We start from the raw sequence: 21085 nt of genomic DNA, 5'->3' as shown, positions 1-21085 counted from the left end.
ATTGCAGGAAATGGCAAAGTAAATATAATCTAACAAATTACAATGAACTCACAGTAAAAAAACAAAACCACGAGATAATATTATAAATCCTTTTTAGTGTAAATCCTTTTTAGTGTTTTAGTGCGTAAATATTGACCTTGCATTTAACTGTGGACAAAAGCCGATCATCCTTCCTTCAATTCATTTTTCATACTAGTTCATCTGGTTCAAGGCCTGCAGCTTTCATGTCCACTCGCTCTGTCTAAATGTTGAACAAACATAAAACTGATCTATAATACAACGACCGGCGTTGAAGAGTTTCTCTGATGAGCTTGCTGAGTACCTCTCTGCTGTTACACATTGTCTCTAAGCAGAGCGGCTATGAAATAGTCATTGATAAAACTTCCCATCGTGGGTGTCCTCAGCTGCTGAATATTTGTTTTCCCAGGTCACTGTCGGGGCCATCAGGTCTGTCAGGTCATCAAAGTCATGGACTCCTTTGGTGATCCCTGTCCTGAGCTGGGAAGTTACCTGTCTTTAGTCTACCACTGCAAAGATGGTAGGCCACTAATTACACAATCACATTGTTGCTGTTAGTTGATTAATATTGATAATACTATATTTTGACTCAATTATTCTATCAAGGGCCATCACACTTCCTTCTGAGGTCTGATTGATTTCCATGCCACCTTTTACAGAATCCACTATGTTACCCAGTTGAAGTCCATTTGGTTGCAGAACACAATCATATATTTCAACTCATCTCCCCCCCAGGACTCAAAATCTCAGTCAGCTCTGTGGCTGCCGTTTTTGATACTGTCTCCATCGCTGTGAAGTGGCTCTTACACATGACCCGAAGGAATGTTAGCTGCAAGCTGGACACTGGAGATGGCCATGTTATTGATTTTAACACTCCAGATGGGTAAGTATTAGCCATCCACAGATGATTGATTAGGTTTAAAATACCAATAAAAAAACGGGTAAATGTAGATTTAAATGTTTTTGACTATCATGGTGAAGATAATTCACACTTTTCTTTTGAATTTTCTTCCCCAAATTTTCTTCTTTTTTTACAGTAAAAAAAAAGTAACTGATTTGTCTTTCAAAAAAGTGGAATATGCAAATAACTGATAGTACTTTGTCCTTGTTTTTTATTTTTTTTTGTTTTCAGGTTAGAGAGCAGCATTGTGCACAAGTATAGTCACCCAGGTGAATTTATTGTGGCCGTCGACTGCACCAGCCACGGCATAAGAATTGCAACTTGGACAGTTATCACCATTCAAGAGCCTATCGACGCATTTGATGTTATCCTGTGTTTTGCCGGTGATCTGTTGTTTCCTGCAACAAGCTGCAAAGCCCTTTATGGAGAGCCGCTCCAAATTCAACTTGGACTGAATGCAGGTATTTGCTAAGAAGATCATTCATATAACACAATTTATCTTTACATTAATGAAAGCATAAAGTATTTAGTTTTAGTTTCCATTGCATCTGGATAAAGTATCCCTTGAAGTGGCACTGTTCAAAAGTATTGAGTAAATTTTCCTTTCTGCAGGAACAAATGTGTCCTACAGTATCCAGAGAGGTGAGATGTTGTTGTCTGGTTCATCGACTCTCAGAGGAAACGTCCCCCAGAACATCACAATCACTGCGGATGCTGTGAAGCAGCTTGGGCCCGGCTGCCACCAGCTGACCTTTAGTGCATCTAATATGGTCTCACCCCAAGTGTCTGCACACCTGCTGGTATTAATAATGGCATTTCATTTTAGAATCAGAGCAATATTTGTCATTGTATAACTTTATATCTCTAAACAACTCTAACTGCATTGTCAGTATGCTTCCATACAGGAAATAGATTTATGTCAGCACCATTTATGCAGAATGGAAGAAAGTAAAAAGGTGAAATGTGTGTTCTTGACCATTTTTTATTTTTGTATTTATGTTTGCAGATGTGCGTGTTGGAGAGAGTTGGGAGCCTTCAGGCATCTTTAATGACAGATTTGGAGGACTGTGCAGATTCTCCAGATATTACCCTTTCTGTTTCCCTTGAACAAGGATTGCCAGCTATACTCCTCTTCTCTTTTGTTGGCAACAATAGCTCACTCTCCGAGACCAGAGCAATGACAACACGGAAGGAAGCGTTTAGCATTGGGCATCGGATTCAGGGTACGGTGCCACGTATGAGTCAAAAATGTATCCTTTTCCTGGAACAGTTTCCTCTTCAGTATATTTATATGTCCCATGTTCCAGCTGTGTTCATATGCAGATTGTATTGCAGCTTTTTTCCACAAATTTATGTTTTGCAGGATCTACACAAGTAAAAATCAGAGCACGGAATGTCTTCTCAGAAAAGGAAGTGGACATCCTTCTTTCCTGTACCAGTGATTCAGCGGTAAATCCATCACCTCCAGCTTTTGTAATGATTGCCCCACCCCCGCCCCAATCAGCCAATGTGCAGCACAATATTTATAATCCCTTATTAAATGTTTATTTTTCAGAGAAAAAAGCATCTTAGAGTTGATCGATCTTTACGTAAAATCATCGCAAATCCATCAAGTTTGGTAGGTAAGAAAGAGAGGATCATTCTTTCAATAAACGAAGATTCCTCTCGGGAAGGACGATACAAATGGGAATGCAGTAAGAATTTTTCTAATTCACCAATCAATTATTCAATATTGTTTCTTTATATTGATTGTTTGAGCTATATATTAGATGGGAACAAAAATAACAATAATAATAATTACATATTTGATAAAGAATAAATAATAATGCCAATTGTTGCACAAGAAATTCCACATCCTGGGAGTGCAAAGTTGTGCTCCCATAATCCAGAAGACTATGGGCACGTTTAGGTAATATTTTGCCTGACAATTAACAGCTTAGTTGATCAATTACTTTAAATGATATTCTGGATTTTCCTTTTCTAAAATTACGGGACCAAGGGCAGTCACCCATGAAATTTGTTTTATGTATGTATTCTAACCAAAGCATGCTTTCAGACTACTTGGTAAATGTCAGGTTGATGCTGTCCAAAGTCATTCCCGTATCGGTGGTGTGTTTCTCAAATAAGGGCTCAGAAAACTTTAACAAAGAACACATTGTATTTCAGCCCAGTTTTATGATCTAAATAGAAACATGGAACATTTCCTATGATGTAATTGCATTACCTACATGAATCATACATAAGGTCAAAAATGTTGTGTAAGAACAAGAAAATGAATCCAAGTTCAGAACCTTGTGGACCTCAATTTTACCAGATTAAAATGCCAATGAAATGATGCATTTGGGACATGATAGTCAATGAAGTACCAATATTTGCATGAAAGGTTAAGAGACTAATTTTAAAACTGTGTACTTTCATTTTAATCAACTGTTTTGTATCACAATAAATCGTTTTTGTAGAAATATAATGGTTTTCATTGTTCTTTGGTCCACAGAAGGCCCATGTACATGTCAAAGAGATTCTGAGGGACCGACTTACACCATTACAGAAGACTGTCTTCCACAGCCATTTGAATTTAACAAGTATTATTTAAAAGTAACAGACAGCCATGACAGCGACAACAGGGATGATGGTGATGACAGCAATGAGCGCAATGAGCGCAATGTCCGCAATAACCGCGATGTCAGCAACGAGAGCAACGAGAGCAACGAGAGCAACGAGAGCAACAAAAGCAACGACAGCAAAGACAGCAAAGACAGCAATGAAAGCAAAGACAGCAAAGACAGCAAAGACAGCAAAGAAAGCAAAGAAAGCAAAGACAGCAAAGACAGCAAAGACAGCAAAGAAAGCAAAGACAGCAAAGACAGCAAAGACAGCAAAGACAGCAAAGACAGCAAAGACAGCAATGAAAGCAAAGACAGCAAAGAAATCAAAGACAGCAAAGAAAGCAAAGAAAGCAAAGACAGCAAAGACAGCAAAGACAGCAAAGAAATTAAAGACAGCAAAGACAGCAAAGACAGCAAAGACAGCAAAGACAGCAATGAAAGCAAAGACAGCAAAGAAATCAAAGACAGCAAAGAAAGCAAAGACAGCAAAGACAGCAAAGAAAGCAAAGACAGCAAAGACAGCAAAGACAGCAAAGACAGCAATGAAAGCAAAGACAGCAAAGAAATCAAAGACAGCAAAGAAAGCAAAGAAAGCAAAGACAGCAAAGACAGCAAAGACAGCAATGAAAGCAAAGACAGCAAAGACAGCAAAGAAATCAAAGACAGCAAAGACAGCAATGAAAGCAAAGACAGCAAAGACAGCAAAGACAGCAAAGACAGCAAAGAAAGCAATGAAAGCAAAGACAGCAAAGACAGCAAAGACAGCAAAGACAGCAAAGAAAGCAAAGACAGCAAAGAAAGCAAAGACAGCAAAGAAATCAAAGACAGCAAAGAAAGCAAAGAAAGCAAAGACAGCAAAGACAGCAAAGACAGCAAAGACAGCAAAGACAGCAATGAAATCAAAGACAGCAAAGACAGCAAAGAAAGCAAAGACAGCAAAGAAATCAAAGACAGCAAAGAAAGCAAAGACAGCAAAGACAGCAAAGACAGCAAAGAAAGCAAAGACAGCAAAGAAAGCAAAGACAGCAAAGAAAGCAAAGAAAGCAAAGACAGCAAAGAAAGCAAAGACAGCAAAGAAAGCAAAGACAGCAAAGAAATCAAAGACAGCAAAGAAAGCAAAGAAAGCAAAGACAGCAAAGACAGCAAAGACAGCAAAGAAAGCAAAGACAGCAAAGAAAGCAAAGACAGCAAAGAAATTAAAGACAGCAAAGACAGCAATGAAAACAAAGACAGCAAAGACAGCAAAGACAGCAATGAAAGCAAAGACAGCAAAGAAATCAAAGACAGCAAAGAAAGCAAAGAAAGCAAAGACAGCAAAGACAGCAAAGACAGCAAAGAAAGCAAAGACAGCAAAGACAGCAAAGACAGCAAAGACAGCAATGAAAGCAAAGACAGCAAAGAAAGCAAAGACAGCAAAGAAAGCAAAGAAAGCAAAGACAGCAAAGACAGCAAAGACAGCAATGAAAGCAAAGAGAGCAAAGACAGCAAAGAAATCAAAGACAGCAAAGACAGCAATGAAAGCAAAGACAGCAAAGACAGCAAAGACAGCAAAGACAGCAAAGAAAGCAATGAAAGCAAAGACAGCAAAGAAATCAAAGACAGCAAAGAAAGCAAAGACAGCAAAGACAGCAAAGAAAGCAAAGACAGTAAAGAAAGCAAAGACAGCAAAGAAATCAAAGACAGCAAAGAAAGCAAAGAAAGCAAAGACAGCAAAGACAGCAATGAGATCAAAGACAGCAAAGACAGCAAAGAAAGCAAAGACAGCAATGAAAACAAAGACAGCAATGAAAGCAATGAAATCAAAGACAGCAATGAAAGCAAAGACAGCAATGAAAACAAAGACAGCAATGAAAGCAATGAAATCAAAGACAGCAAAGACAGAGATGAAAACAGCAATGATGAGGATGAGAAAACCGAGTCCATCTGCATCACGTTTACACCAAAGTTATCAAACTTGGCAAAGTAATTGATGTTTTTGATGCACCATTATAATAATAAAGATCTTGGAAAGAGATGAACCGCCTCTATTACCAATGATGCTGCAACTGATGAAAATGAAACAGAACAAATGAAACTTCATGTAAAAGAAGCAATTAATTGGTCAATTTATCAGATCCAAAAGACCATTTGTATGTTAGACTATTGAATGACTTGCACATCTGTTTGGTTTAAACCTTTTTCAGCTGTATGTTAACCAAATTATTATTTGTTGTTTATTTTACCATAGACTAACTTGTATTGAAGGCTGCGATGTGAAAAGCAAGGCCGATGTAAAACTGAAATTTGAATGTCAAGAAGACATGTGTTCAAATATCGTGTGGTACATCGAACAAATAGATGAGAAAAAATGGAAAGTAAGTCTGGCAGATTAATTCTGAACAGTGTGGAATTCATAGCTCAAATACTGCTGAATTTTCAAATAACTAATCAGTCACTGATATCATGAATCTTCCTGGTTTTTTTTTTATAGGAAGAAACAAAGAGCTGCTACGAAGCTGCAGAGACAACGCCATTTGAAAAAGTGAAGAATGGTGGGAATGAACACACTGTGAGCCAACGTGTTCTCTCAGAGGCCAAAGATCAGGATGTCACCGTGGTGACGGTTTTTGGTACGTACAGCACACATTAGTCAAATCATTTTGAAGCTGGTCTGAGAATTTTTATCTTGCATTAGTCTCATTCCTGTATTCCAGAACATTTATTCATCTGTGACAATGATGCGCAAGGGTTAAAGATAACTGATGTATGTGCACTTAAGGATAATGTTTAAGTAATTTACGAAAATGAACTCCACACCATCACTTCACTCTGAAGGAATTATTAAATCTGTTATTTCACATTCAAAACGAACCATTTTTACAAACCATTTTTGTACTTTTCCGTTTCTACCAAAGGGCAGTCAACTATTCATTACATTTCATATACCATAAAGCCATCGCCACCAACAGCAGCAGCTTCGACCACCACCACCACTCCCACCGGTGCCACCACTGCCTCCGCTACCTCTGCGCCATCAACCACCGGCAGTTCGGACGGGCTCAAGTGCGCCGTATCGCCGCCGAGCGGAACAATCCTTGATGCTTTCAAAATCACTTGCGACACGGAAATTCCTTGTTCAGAATGCCAATATTGTTTGAAGACATTCGAGGGTGAGTCGTCGAGTCTTGCAAACTGATTTCTGTGATAATAGGACTGTGCTTCATCAAACTTGTGCTCTCCAGGTCAACATCTCCGTTGCAGCGACAACAAGGAAGTGAAGAGTGTCTTTCTTCCAGTTGGAGAAAAGAATTCTGACTACAGACTGATGATCAGAGCAACTGCAAAAAGCGGAAGCTTTGCAGCGAGCGCCACTTTAACTACACAGGTGTGTTGATGGAAACGGACAACGCTCTAAATTTATGTTGCCCTGCTATGAGAAAGCAACCTTTTCTTTTTCAGGTGTTGGATTCCGGAACAGGCTCCGGCTTTACAGTGGATGACCTGAAGGACGCTGTGGACAACGCTGTCGCTCAGTTAAAAGAAAGTGGTCTACTGTCACCAGAATCTGTGGCGCAGTTAATCAGTTCTGTGTCCAATGAATTGCATGATCAAACTGATGAATCCACACAGGTCAAAAGACAAAAGGTAACTGCAATCGCAGTTTCACATTTACAGTATATTAATCCAATATGCAATATTCGTGATTTTTAATTTTCTAAAAAAAAAAGTTACAACCCATAAGCATTGAAATCCTGCAATCAATGTTCATGACACGGATTTAATATGGATCTTTAACGCATTTACTTTGCGTCAATCTGCTATGTTGCCATCATCATTTCACTATTTTACAAAGAGGAAGGGACTTGAACACAGCTTTTTAAAACATAATGAGTACTGTAATTTAAAAAAAAATGACATCCACAGACATGAGATCGAATAAACAACAAACATTTGTCTCTTGTAGCTTTATGAGCAAATGTTGAGCATCATGGTCGCCACAGTCCAAGACGCCCCTGCTAAAACCCCAGATGAAGTACATGTGACAGCCAAGGCACTTTCTGCTTTGATCCCGAAGTGCGATGAACTCAGCACTGCTGCTAAGGTACAGTGCAGTGAAGCCCACATGCATTGAACAATGGCATTATAGAATAGATGAGTGTGTACAAATATATAAAGTTACTTTTAGGGTAGCTGCTTCACGTAAATGTGGCGTCCGTGGTTGTTTTAGCTCAGACTTAAAATTCCTGGATGTGTATTTGAAACAGCGTGTTGGAGGAGCGATATCAGTGTGTGTGTGTGTGTGTGTGTGTGTGTGTGTGACAATGAAGTAATGACAGATGGTTTTTAATTGGTGATGCCAACTTTCAGGAAGCGGCGTCATTATTGCTAGAAAGCCTGAGCTTCAGTCTTCTCCACATGGCAGTAAAGGATATTGCAGACATACACTCTGCAGCGAGCAGCATCGTGGAGGGAGCCAGCGTCACCCTGGATTGTCCGTTAAATGTGAGTATTTACTGTAACCCACTCAAGAGCATGCTTGCCATTTTTAAACCCAGGAAGATTTTCACCCCGCCTCCCATTTACTTCCAATTTGTACAGACGCCTCGTTCTTCAGCTGCATTTTCTTCAGAGCACACGGATCAAAGCGACCGTGCACGCCCTTGTCGTTAATGCCTTGTTTTTATCTTTGCAGAAAAACATCTCAGATGCCCTCCTTAATTCTTTGACGCTTGTGCAGAGCGCACTGTTAGCATTAAAAACTGTGAACGAGGAGCCAACGATCATCCGGGAAGCTCATATTAAATTGATGGTTCATAGGCAAGTTTGACTTCATCTTAAAAACCTTGATGCTATAATGATAAACGACAAGAAACATGGACTCAGTGTCCATAACATTAGTTTTTCAATCAATCACAGTGAAGCAGCCTGTTTTATATTCTGTAGTGGGCCTGGTAAAGAACATTAACATACTAAAAGCATCATTTAATTTGAACTAATGGACTAAAATGTATTTTCCCTCAGACTGACACCAGACACTTTGCACACCAAGCCTGTGAATATTCCCAACAGTTCCTGCGCCTCATTTTCTCTTCCAAAGCTACCGTCTGATATTCTTCCTTCAACCGAACCGGTCGATATACGAGTAAGTCTGCGCGTGTGTGTGTGTGTGTGTGTGTGTCTTATAAACACTGATCATCATTACTGAACTCGTCATGATGCAGCTAATAGTAAATGGACTGATGAAATGTGAGTTGAAACCCACAGTGTTTACATAGGATTGGGATTCATTTGAGATCCCCACCATCGAACGTGGCTGAGGTGCTGATGGGTTTCCCCACCTCAAACACATTTACAGATGCTGAGTTTGGATAAAAACCCTTTTTCCTGGAACGGGAGAGGGAACATCAGTGGTGTGATAGGAGCGCTGTCCCTCTCAAAAACAGACGGCTCAAATATCGCCGTGGAGAACTTAAATGAAGATATCGAGGTAAGTGCAGCATCTGGTCATGAGGTAATAGCTGTATACGTTTTATATTGTTATTATCACAAAGGTTAATTATTCTGTTGGAGCCAAGATCTTCAATATAGTTCAAGACTGTTTCATAGTTCATAATCTGCTGATGGTTGCTTTTATGTTTATGTAGCATTTTTCTGTTTGTGCTGAAGGGGCGCTATTGAGTGTGATAAAACAGGACAGAGTCCCACCTGCCACTAATCAGTTCTGAATAAGAGATGCAAATCTAAAATGATGCTTTTGCTTTTTCATTTCTTCACCCCACTTGTGTCTGCACCAATGTTCTGTCAGATAGTCCGGCCGAGAGCGCATTGAATGTTTGCTTAGCAGTTGTCTACTGAATGTTTTTTAATCCAATGTGGTTTGTTTATAGAATAATAAAATCTGAATCAACATATTCTACTATTATTCAGGACTGCAATTTGTATACAGAGCACTCTGCATGCTCTTTGTATAAATAGTTATCCAAGTGTTTTATTTAATTTATTTTAATTTATGTATGCATTAGTTTTTTTTTATTTGTTTTTTTTAATCTTATGTCTGTAAGCCAAATCTTGCATTTAGTTAAACTGGCCCGGCATTCCTCCTTGTCCACAGATTCTGTTGCCGAGGCCCGTCGACGAGGAGGTGAAAACCTCTGTGTTGGACCTGGGGAACTACAGCACAACAATCATAGACCTGGCTTCAGCAAACACCACGCTCGTGTTGAAGGTCCAGTCAGATGGTTTCAGTAATAATAATAATCTCCATCTTTTGCTCAGCTAGTGCATTTATCCTCTTACTTTCTCTCTTTCCTCATCATGGGTGGTGTTTGCTGCTGTTACTATGGCGATCACAGATGGTGCCTTCAACTGATCCCTTGCCGTTTAAACTGTTCCTTGGTTACACGGAGTACCCGACTGACACGAATCACGTTGCAGTGACTGAAATGCCTCATCCGGGGGCAACGCAAGGTAACAAAGGCCTCTGCCTCCCGGCGACTGTCGGCTGACTTGAGTTGATTGTGAGTTTGTGTCTTCTACAGAGGAGCGCTACACTTGGATCCTCGGACCTGAGAATTTTAATGGGAACAGCGGAGTGCACTATCTCGTAGTAAGGCCCATAGTCGGCCCGGGAATAAAATCCATCAACGCCAGTTTGACAATAACCTCCATCGCGGCCGCGTGTCAGTTTTGGGATGAATCAGTATCGGACTGGAGGAGTTACGGATGCAGGGTATGCCGAGCTAGTCATTCATTCTCCCAGTCCAACATGTTGCCATTACTTTATGGAGAGGGATGTTGTTGTCTTCCAAGGTTGGCATGAAGACATCACATTTAGCGACCCAGTGCCTCTGCAAGCACCTCACCTTCTTCGGGAGCTCTTTCTTTGTCACTCCCAACCTCGTGGATCCGTCACGCAGTGCCGAGCTGTTTGCGACGTTCACCGAGAACCCAGTGGTCGTCTGTTTCGTCGGGGCACTCTTCCTGGCCTACGTGTTGTCGCTCATTTGGGCACGGCGAAAAGACGTTCAAGATGCCACCAAGGTGAGCCGGTTTTCAGACACCTGAGTACAACTGAGGGAGAGGGAGGGTCACACCACAGGGGTTCCATCTTAAAAGGTGTGAGTTGGGTTGTGTGGTTGGGTTTGTCCGCAGGCGAAGGTGGCTATGCTTGAGGACAACGATCCCAACGATGAGTACCGCTACCTGCTTTGTGTCAGGACTGGCCGTCGACGAGGAGCCTCCACTTCCTCTCAGGTCAGTTAGAGATGTCATTAATAAAACAATGATTTAATTAATCGCGTCAATGACATTCATTAAGGCTTCTTGTATGAATTGCAATTAGTTTGTTTTTTTTGTTGATTGTTGTGCACGTGGAACACGGTTTTATTTCGCTTGTCATTTAATTCGTTTTTTTTGCCCTGTTGTAGGTGACGATCACGCTCCTGGGCGCAGACGGAAACAGTGAAGCGCATCACCTGACGGATCCAAAGAAACGCGAGTTTGAGAGAGGAGCCGTGGATCTGTTTCTGCTCACTGCGCCGTACTCGCTGGGAGACCTTCACGCTATCAGAGTGTGGCACAACAACTCGGGCCGCCATCCTGCCTGGTAGGCAAAACCGGATGTGAGCCTTGACCTCACAAAACAATGTTGCACATGCATTTTCAATTACTTGCCTAAGGTCCACCAGTGTAGTCCTTACACAACATCCTATAAAAGTTAAATATGTATATAAGTTTTTCTTTTCCCGATGCGCGTGTACATAAATTTGCTTGACTATTATTGACATTTTTCCAGGTATGTCGGCAATGTGACGGTGCAGGATTTACAGACGCGGCAGAAATGGCATTTTCTGTGCAACTCCTGGCTGGCCATCGACATGGGAGATTGTTCCCTCGATAAACTGTTTCCTGTTTCGACAGAGACGGATTTGAAGAGGTTCAGGTGAGACACAAACCATTGAGGTACTGAGCTGCAAGTTGTGCGCACATTAGCACGTAGCCGAAGCTGAAAGGCAGAATGTAAAATGAAGAGTAGATATTTTTTTAATTGTTAGAGCACCAAATACAATTGAAATATAAAGTTAAACTCAGAAATTAAGTCCAGCAGGCGCAATATAAATCAACTCTGCATAAAATATCCCAGCAAAAGAAAAAAAGAAGATGATCGGAGGTGAAGTCAGGCTGACACTTTGGTACCAATAAATCAATAAACACATCTAACGCATTAAAGTTTAAATGTGTTTTTCTAACATGCATTGTTACCTTGTTCTTTCAGAAATGTGTTTTTCACAAGGACATGTAAGGATTTCAGTGACGGACACCTCTGGTATTCAGTGATCAGTCGACCCCCCAGCAGCACCTTCACTTGTGTCCAGAGAGTTTCCTGCTGCTTTTCCCTGCTGCTCTGCACCATGCTGACCAGCATCATGTTTTATGGCATTCCAACAGACCCCTCTGAGCAGACCTTGGACCTGGGTACGCCATATATTTGCTAAAGCACTGAAAGGAAAGTGTATTGTTTATGAAATTATCTTTCTCTTTGCTTCCAGGTCACTTTGAGTTCACCCTGCAACAGTTTATAATTGGCGTTCAGAGTTCCCTCATCATGTTCCCCATCAATATCCTGATTGTTAGTATCTTCAGGAACACTCGCCGATGGGAGACCTCTTGTTGCAGGAAGAGGAAAAAAGAAAAAACGGAGCCTCTTGATCAGACCAGCGCTTCAGAGACTCCTGCGAAAAATGTGGACATCAATGTCACTTTGGAAACTGTCATAGAGGTACGTGCGTCATCCGTTTCTACTGCGGTAGTGACTGGTAGCTGAATGTTTGCTGCAAATCCTAGACAATGGGAGTCCATGTCATTGTTATACATTGCATGTAATGTTTGCACATGTTCTCTCTTAGGATATCACAAGAATTGCCCGTTCATTGTCAAACACCATGAAAAGCAACATAGCATTCACAGAGCCGGGGTTTGAGCCTGGACAGGAAGTCGATATCAACGCTGTTCTCTCTGCGGTGGATGATGTCATCAGAAAGGACAACAAAACCCAGTTCAAAAATCAGAGTATTCCTGTTCAGCCTCAGCTAACAGGTGAGTACCTGAAGATAAGGGATACTTACATTGACGTTACAGAGTATTTAAGTCTTTATTGAATAGAATACGTAACGATTGCTTCAAGTTACAGCGATGTAATGGACACTTTGTACATTTTCAGAGGGCAGTGAGAGCTTTGCCCCTGGTTCTACAGTCGAGGGCATTCAGATGAAGAGCAACAAAACCCAGTATCTGTACCGGCAGCTGTGTCAAATCGATAAAGAGTTGGGTCTGCTGGGACCGTCTGGCTTCCACAGCCCTCACAGCTACAGCCAGGCTGTACAGCAAGTCCAGGGCATGAAGGGCTTCCTGCAGGACCAGATCTCCACATCCAGCAGTGTCAAGCAGGATGCATATCCCCAGAAGAAGTACAAAAGTTACCCATTGTTTGCCCTTTGGATCTTTTATTTATTTTTTGTAGTAGTAGTAGTAATTGAGGGACTTTAATGTTGCCAGTGAATACTTTTATTGCATATTTCAAGCCTTTTGAAAACAGTTTTTCTGTGTTTTATAATATTGATGGAATCCAACATTTATAAGAAAAAGGAAGATAACTCTGTGAAATGTAAGTTGCCTTAAGTTAGCATACCGATGGGAGGCAGATGATAATAACTAGCCTTGTTCTGTTTTAAAAGCAGACATTCTAAAAATAAGGTATGCCAACATATTTAAATCAGCATTTATTATAAAGTATATTATCATTATTATCATTAGCATGCAAAGCAAAGTGTTTCACAAATGGCTGTGTTTTCAGGAGATGGTTTTCAATATGGAGTGAGTCTTACAAAACCATGAAAAAATAATGCCATGAATTCATCATGATTGAACGTGAAGTAAAAGATTTACAGCTGAAAGTAAATTAATCCCCTTGAATGAATGACACTGATTACTGCTTGAACAGACGATGAAATCATTCATCATCAGAGAGCTATAAATACTGCACTATTGTTTTCTCTGTAGTCTGAAGAAAAGGCTCTGCTGTCATGGCGGGCTTCCCTGGTGGTTCGTCTTTATCGGCTGGCTGCTCGTTGTTGCGACCAGCGTTGTCGCAGGATACTTCACAATGCTCTACGGATTGAAATTTGGGAAGAAGCGCTCCATTAGCTGGCTGATATCCATGATTGTCTCCTTTTTTCAGAGTCTCCTCATCATTCAGCCATTGAAGGTGAGTCTCTGCCCCCCCCCCCCCCCACCGCCTCATAGATTTCCTACACTTTACTTGTCTTCAGTCATCATTCTGCATGATACTTTTTTTTTTTTACAGGTCGTATTTCTTGCGGTCTTCTTTGCACTTGTAATAAAGAAAGTCGAAGAAGACGATTATCAAAATGTGGAATTTGTGGGAAACACCAGAAATACGGGTAAGAGATATGCGCTGCATGAATACTCTATCATCTAAATCTGAAATTTGGAACCTAACAAAGATAGCTCTTCTCCCATAGGCGATTCAAAGGAGCGGCAAACAGTCAGACGGGACAGCGGTATCTACAAGCCTCCTCCGCCTGCCGACATTGAGAGGATGAGAAGGAGGAGCATTCTGGAACAGAAGGCTTTTTCGCTTCTCGTGGAAATTTTGAGTAAGTAAAAAAAAAAAAAACAGCACAGTCATAGTTTCTCTAACAAGTCCTCGCCAGACTATTCCTATGTACTCCAGAATTGTTATTACTTATTGCGGAGCGATAAATATTGCAGCACCTGCAAACCGTTCTCCGGTGCAGTTAGTGTGTGTCATCTGGAGAACATCTGGCCGTTTGTTGCAGCCTACGTGGGGTTTATGTGGATGCTGCTGCTGGTGGCTTACGGCCAGAGAGACCCCAACGCTTTCTACCTGAACGAGCACATCCGGAACAGCTTCAGTGAAAACATCCAGGACAGCATGAGTCTTGGAGACGTGTTCACTTGGGCGAGAACATCTATGCTCAGTAACCTTTTTGGAGACTATACAGGTAAATATACATTTTAATTTCTGTAAAATATCCGTTTTTTGGACGCACACACACATACAGCATATACTAATGATCTTATATTTAAGAGAATTGTGAATCGTTTGTTGTTACTTTGACGGAAATGATTGCTTATTCCAAACATTAATATTGACACCCAACACAAGACAAGCTCATAGCTGGGAGAGTTATGTGCGTTATCTTTTCACGCAAACGTTTAATAAAGTGCTTTGCTCAGTGATTCAAAGTGAGTCAAAATAATTAGCTTTGTGTCAAAAAGCAATTTGCACATGAACCAGACTGTCCTCGGATTCTTTCCATTTGGTGACAGCATGACTGATGGCTTTTTATGTAAAACTTGCAATCGTTCCTTATAATTCGGATTAAAATCCAACAAGAATGAAAAAATAAATGTGTCAAAAACACGAGTCAACCTCCTGTGATTTGAAGCACAGAATGGTAGTTTTTTGCTGAATCATAAATTGAAGTTGTGTTTTAGGTTTTGTCACAGATGGAAACTCCAAACTGGTGGGTAATGCCCGTCTTCGTCAGCTGAGAGTGAAGACGAACTCGTGTGAGGTCGCTGGCCCCATGCTTCAGTTTGCACCAGACTGCCACGCTCCATATTCGTGGGACGTGGAGGACATGGGCTCCTACGACCCTGGTTGGAGTTTCTCTGTAAGGAATAACATTTCCAGGAGTGTTCCCAACCCATGGGCGTACCAGACGCAGGCGCAGCTCAGGGCTTACCCTCTGTGGGGCAAAGCGGTGCTGTACAGGGGGGGCGGCTTCGCCACGGAGCTCGGCCCAGACTTGCAAAACGCCAGCAGGTGCGTTCTTTAGCCGTCAGACATAAAGACGTCATTTTACTTCCTCGTTTTCATGGGTTGGTGTCAGTTAACAGATCCTTGTGTTCTTCGTCGACAGCACTCTGGAGTATCTGTTCAGGAACAGATGGCTGGACGTGTACACCAGGGTGATCTTTGTGGAGTTCACTGTTTATAATGCTAACGTCAACCTCTTCTGCATCGCCACGTTCATATTGGAAACCGCAGCCACGGGTAGGGCTGACAATTTGTAATAAAAAAAAAATTGCAAACATCATGGCACAATGAAAGCTTTGCTAAACATGCAAATTTATACGAACGCCTTTGCCAAAGACGATTTTGGAAACCATATGCAAAATGATTTTTTAGACCAAGCAGTGAAGATTGCGCTTAAACAGAATAATTCCGGTTTGCAGGAGCCTTTCAGTTCAGCAGTCGGCTGCACAGTGTCCGGCTTTACCATTCGCCTGGCGGTCTGCACATCTTCGTCGCGGCTGCTGAGATCATCTATTTACTTTTCATCCTCTACTACATGTTCCTTCAGGTACACATGAGCAAGAACCCTTTATTCCAGAACATAGCACTATTAAAGATTTATATGCATATGCATTGATTTGACATGGTGTCAACAGGTTTATACACAAATATATCTTCATTCTTATTACAGCTAAAATCCAATAAATATACGCAAAATCCAGTCAAGAAAAAAAGCCGCTAATGAGAGATTCGCCACCGTTTCATTTGTTATTGGTGGATTTTTCTAACGCAAGCTTCACTGTTTTTGACAATCCTCTCTTCACTGTACCTCAAAGGGTAAATTAATGAGGCAGCTGCGGTGGGCTTACTTCCGTGTTGTGTGGAACCTTTTTGAGCTGTCCATCATCCTGCTGAGTTGGAGCGCCGTGGCCGTGTTCACCAAGAGGACCCTGCTAGGCAGCCGTGATATGGCTTATTATCGCAACCACAAAGACCAGTGAGACAAACACGAGTTAACATGTTTGAGCCTTAGTGTGTGGGGCAGAGCGTGAACGGTGTTAAATTCAAGTTTATATCACGGGTTTGAAAGATTGAACTGGTGGATCCCAGAATGCAGAGACAGAGGCACGAATGGTGTTAAATTCATGTTTACAGAATAGCAGAATGCAGAAAACATGAACTTTGCCATACAAAGAGAACTAGCTGAGGTCCAAGATGACATAAAATACAGCAAAAATATAAATAAATATTAAAGGGTTTAAATGACAAACAATTCTAAATTGCAAATGAATGGCAGGTGTGTCTCCAGGTGCTCAGCCAACTCTCCCCATGGCCACGCCCACCCCGCAAGATGTGGAAAAACACAGGGTCAGAGAAGCAGAACCTGCTGCAGACCATGCCAGTTGTCTGTCTAGCGATAGCAGGCCATTTTCTACAGTTATCCGGGATGTAATATCTCAATTTATTGCCATGGGATCACAGTCTGCAGAGGATTAATCCTAAAAAGCAAATAGAATTCATGTCTTGCGTACCTTATTACAGCTGGTTTAATGTCCAACATACAAAGCGCTGAATGAGGGAGCACATTAATTATGCCCATATTGTGGTCACAGAAATCCTTAGTCTCTCGCATGCAGAACGCTAAGCGTGCTTGTGCTTTGTGGATCAGTGTATTTAAGTAGTGAACTTTCTACAGTAGAAAGTTCACTATTGTGTCACTATTGCGCTTCTTCCCTCATTTCCACTACAAAGTGAACGTGGGCGGACGGAAGAAGTAGTTAAAAACAATACAGGCGTATCAGGGGTTGGAAAAATCTCAGTTCCATCAGTCAGATAATATCAGCACACTCAGCACCACTTTCCGAGTCAGAGTGAGACTTCATCCCTCCATGCCTCTCCTCCTGTGTTTGATGCACTATTTCTCATATTTGTGATCTCTGCCGTGTGCCAAGATTTGCCAGTTTTTACGAGACGGCCGCAGCAGACTCGCAGCTCCAATATCTGATCGCCTTCTTAGTCCTGCTCGCCTCCGTCAAGCTGTGGCACCTGCTGCGACTGAATCCAAAGATGAACGTCATCTCTGCGACACTGCGGCGGGCCTGGATCGACATGTCTGGCTTCCTCGTCGTTATGGCGATCATGTTGTTGGCCTATTCCATTGTGGTGAGTGGCAGTCACTTTACAGAGACCTGTCAATTAGATCCTGTGCACAAAGTAGGTTCCGGGTTTGAGTCCCATCTGTGCGGAGTTTGCACGAGGCGTTGGAGGACGTCTTGTCTACAAAGAAATGGATGGGAAATTTATAGTGTGCATTTTAGATGAATAAATATGATGCTGAAAATGACCTGATTCCATTATTCATTGAATTATTTACCTTCTAGAGCAACGTGATTTATGGCTGGAAGATATCCTCTTATAAAACCTTAGCAGACGCTCTGGTGACCGTCGTCAGTTTGCAGATTGGCATCTTCGACTATGACGAGGTATTTGAGATCATCGCAACACAAAACCTTTTGACTCTGAGATGTATTTTCCCACAGAAGCACAAACGATGAAGTTGAAATGAGGATTTTTCTTCTGGTTCCAGGTTTTGAACTACAGCCCCATCATTGGTGGATTACTCTTTGGGTCCTGCATTGTCTTCATGGTATTTGTGGTGCTTAATCTACTCCTCTCAGTGATCCTTGTGGCCTTCAAACAGGAGCAAATACATCACAAGGTAACGCCACCCCTCTATTTACAGTTTACCTACAAAAAAAACACGTTCAGAAAGAGGCCTACTCGTGCCCCAGTACAACCTCCAAACCCCTGCTGCTGTGCCAAAGCTGAAATGTCTTCAAAATGTCCTAGAATTTCACATTCGCCCACTCATGATATTTAAATATGGCAGCCTTGTCAATCCAAAAACGGCAAATGGTTTGGGTTGGTTTATAAATCCCTGCAGAAGCGAGAAGATGTAGAGGTTATTGACCCCTGAGTCCTGAAGATAGTCAGCAGGTATATACAGTAGTGAAGTTAAGACATTAAAGATGACTGCATTGCAAAGCTTCTCTTTTAATTATGATAATTTTTTATTATACATTTAGAAGCTTGACATAAAAGTGGGCCTCGCCTTCATCTGCTATGTAATTTAATCGTCTGCTAGTTAGTAAGTAAATTATGTAGGTGACCACAGAAGGTTCTGTTAATAAGGTCATGAAAAAATATGAACTTTTAACATTAAAGCCCATTTGTGATGGTTGCTATGGTGACTTTGGTTGCAGGCTGATTTCTGCCCCTGCACAGACGCACCTGTTACACATTTCACCCAATCAGCACCTGCCTGAAAATCTTCTCTGTTTCCTCAGGATTTTCAGGCTCTCCCGTTCTATGTGTCGTCCCGTATTCCCTAGCTCTATCTTTAATTCCTGAGGAAACAAATCCAGCTGAAATCGGAGTACATTTTCATAAAAACAATAAATTGTTTTTGGACTCGTTCAGTAATGTCTCTCTTATCTCCACAAATGAGGTTCTGTTTTTGCTGCATTTAATCAAGACACTGTGGAATTAGTAATGGACAAACAGACTTTGTACATCTTTGGATCTATAGATCCAGAAAAATTCACCATTACTGAAGGTGTGCTTTTTGTGAAAAACGTCTAAATTAATAATGAGATCAAAGTGAATCCAGTTGCTAAAGGTTTGTTTTCATGGTTAAGGAATCTAAAAATATAGACAAAATAAATGTAGGGCCATTATTTTTGGTGTAAATCACAATATAGGCAGCCGTCTATAATAACGGCTTCAGAGAGGAAAAGTAGATACAGACTGATTCAAATCTTCACTGCATTTCTCCTCCCTCTCTTCCAGCCTTCAGACGAAGAGGAGAGTGTGGATTTGATGCTGGAGAAAATCTGCAGTCTTTTTGGGATGAGATATAAGAGCGCAGAAGGCGCTGTTGGTCCTGAAGAGAACCAGATGTAAATAATTTTCAGATATGTGACAACAAGCTTTAGATTTACATATAAACGTAAAGTAGAATATGTATATGGAGTGATTTAGGTTTGATGCATGCATTTAACATATAATTCATTTATTTAGTTCCGCACTTTAATTCTGTTTTATGACATTCTATGTTTGGTCAAATGAAGTGATTTTTTTTTTTCTGTCTCAGAGGTGGTGATTGATTTATCAGATTTCACATCTACAGCAGGGGAGTAAACATTGACTTGGCATCCGCAGAGGTCACAGTAAAACAAAATGGAAAAAGGAGCAAGCACAAAGCAGCTGTTCTTTGACAAATTCAACAGGAGAACAACAGAACCATTTACAACTCGGTCAAACAAAAACTCCAAATGATCCGATTTCAAGCTGCCCTCAGCTGCAGCTCTTCGTCTAATTGTGCTGAAGGCTGGCTGTATTGTTCTGGTAATCCCTTTATTAAAAAAAATAATATCATCCACTAACAAATAAAGGCTGAAACTGACTACTGACTTCTCATCTAGATACATTTCCTTCCAAAAGTATAGTGATAAACGAGGAAACACATTTTACCATGAAAAACAAACATTTATCAGCAGACAACTGGATCAGGATTGGAAATAATTTTGGAAAAAGGCATTTTGCACAAGAACAGAATGTACAATTAAAATAATCCTTTGAACTCCTTTCTTCTTTTTACGGCTCTTCTGAGGCTGAAAAGGCACGTGTACAATAAAGATCCTTTTTTGTGTGACAAGCACCGCATTTTATAAAACCACAAGAATGCATGCACAAATTATACACAGAACTCTAAAGCATGCAGCCTTTCACATTCCGCGCAACAGATAATGGTCAGGTAGAAGACATTTTTTTTCTTCTAGTTTTATCTTCGGTATTTCGTGGTATTTCTCATAACGAGACTTGCTGAGTGTTCCATCAATGCGTTTGGTTTTCTATGATAATGAGCTGTTCATATTAAATACATTCACCCTAACCTGCAGATCATTTTGATTTCTTACAATTGATATGCATGATTTGTATTTTTTTTTAGTGTTTTACCAAGTACAAATGTTTATCTGGCGACCATTGTCTAGCAAGTGATCGGTGAAGACTGACCCCTAGTGGTCATGTCCTGCAACAAGACCAACACAAAAGGGTTGAATTTGTGCCTCATTTCATTTTATATTTCTCTGTCGTTTAAGATACGATTTATTTATTTTTTTGCTGATTACAAGAATATATGTCAATTTTCTGATCAATTTAAAATTAGGTATGAGGAAACAAACCTTTACAGAGAAAACCAGTTACAATAATAGCCAATGTAGAATATTACATAGCTATTTCAAATAGGATTAAGATCCTATTTAAAATAGCTTGGTATATGTTTAAATAAAAATATTCACTTCCAGTTCATGTGAAAAAACGTTCCTAAAGGTGGAGACAATCTGTGGGACCGTATCGATATGGAATTAACACAAATCCCAAATAAAAAGATCAGTTTAAGAAAAAAATACACAATTGTTGAATGTGATTTTTATATTCCCCTGGACTCTAAGAATTCTATTAGCCTTCTCAACATACCAGAACACCATCTTATAACTCTCTATCCTCTGATCTCGTGCCAAATAGCTCTTCTTCCTGATTCCATTCCGACAGGAACACAAACAACAAATCAATAGTAGAGATGAAGTACCTACTCTGTGAACCTGCCTTAAATGTTGCTGCTGGTTTGTAATCAATGAGGCAGAACGTTGCACCCAATGGCCCTCGACAGTT

At 40.8% G+C, this 21085-nt stretch overlaps 1 protein-coding gene across 1 annotated transcript; it reads left to right on the top strand.

Annotated features, from left to right (window-relative positions):
• Window positions 1-468: 468 nt before the first annotated feature.
• Window positions 469-19312, top strand: LOC137902465 (polycystin-1-like protein 2). Its single transcript, XM_068746554.1, has 37 exons — window positions 469-538; window positions 754-901; window positions 1151-1380; window positions 1532-1719; window positions 3485-3722; window positions 5770-5879; window positions 5996-6134; window positions 6458-6567; window positions 6964-7149; window positions 7469-7606; window positions 7873-8007; window positions 8198-8322; window positions 8527-8647; window positions 8861-8992; window positions 9617-9730; window positions 9858-9972; window positions 10044-10234; window positions 10315-10545; window positions 10657-10758; window positions 10932-11110; window positions 11300-11446; window positions 11780-11979; window positions 12054-12283; window positions 12411-12600; window positions 12725-12989; window positions 13576-13768; window positions 13868-13964; window positions 14046-14180; window positions 14364-14549; window positions 15046-15376; window positions 15474-15607; window positions 15790-15917; window positions 16186-16346; window positions 17302-17512; window positions 17731-17832; window positions 17937-18068; window positions 19199-19312. The coding sequence occupies exons 1-37, from the start codon at window positions 469-471 to the stop codon at window positions 19310-19312; spliced, it is 5958 nt and encodes a 1985-aa protein (XP_068602655.1).
• Window positions 19313-21085: the final 1773 nt, after the last annotated feature.

The sequence above is a fragment of the Brachionichthys hirsutus genome, chromosome 12 (genome assembly GCF_040956055.1).
Source record: "Brachionichthys hirsutus isolate HB-005 chromosome 12, CSIRO-AGI_Bhir_v1, whole genome shotgun sequence".
NCBI lineage: Eukaryota > Metazoa > Chordata > Actinopteri > Lophiiformes > Brachionichthyidae > Brachionichthys > Brachionichthys hirsutus.
This window is presented reverse-complemented; position numbering and strand designations above follow the sequence as displayed.

Excerpts from the sequence above, each read along its gene's own strand:
- LOC137902465 (XM_068746554.1), top strand. The coding sequence starts at position 469 with ATGGACTCCTTTGGTGATCCCTGTCCTGAGCTGGGAAGTTACCTGTCT. Across the intron at positions 9,973-10,043 it reads TCATCCGGGGGCAACGCAAG|AGGAGCGCTACACTTGGATC; the intron begins GTAACAAAGGCC and ends TGTCTTCTACAG. Across the intron at positions 11,980-12,053 it reads TGAGCAGACCTTGGACCTGG|GTCACTTTGAGTTCACCCTG; the intron begins GTACGCCATATA and ends CTTTGCTTCCAG.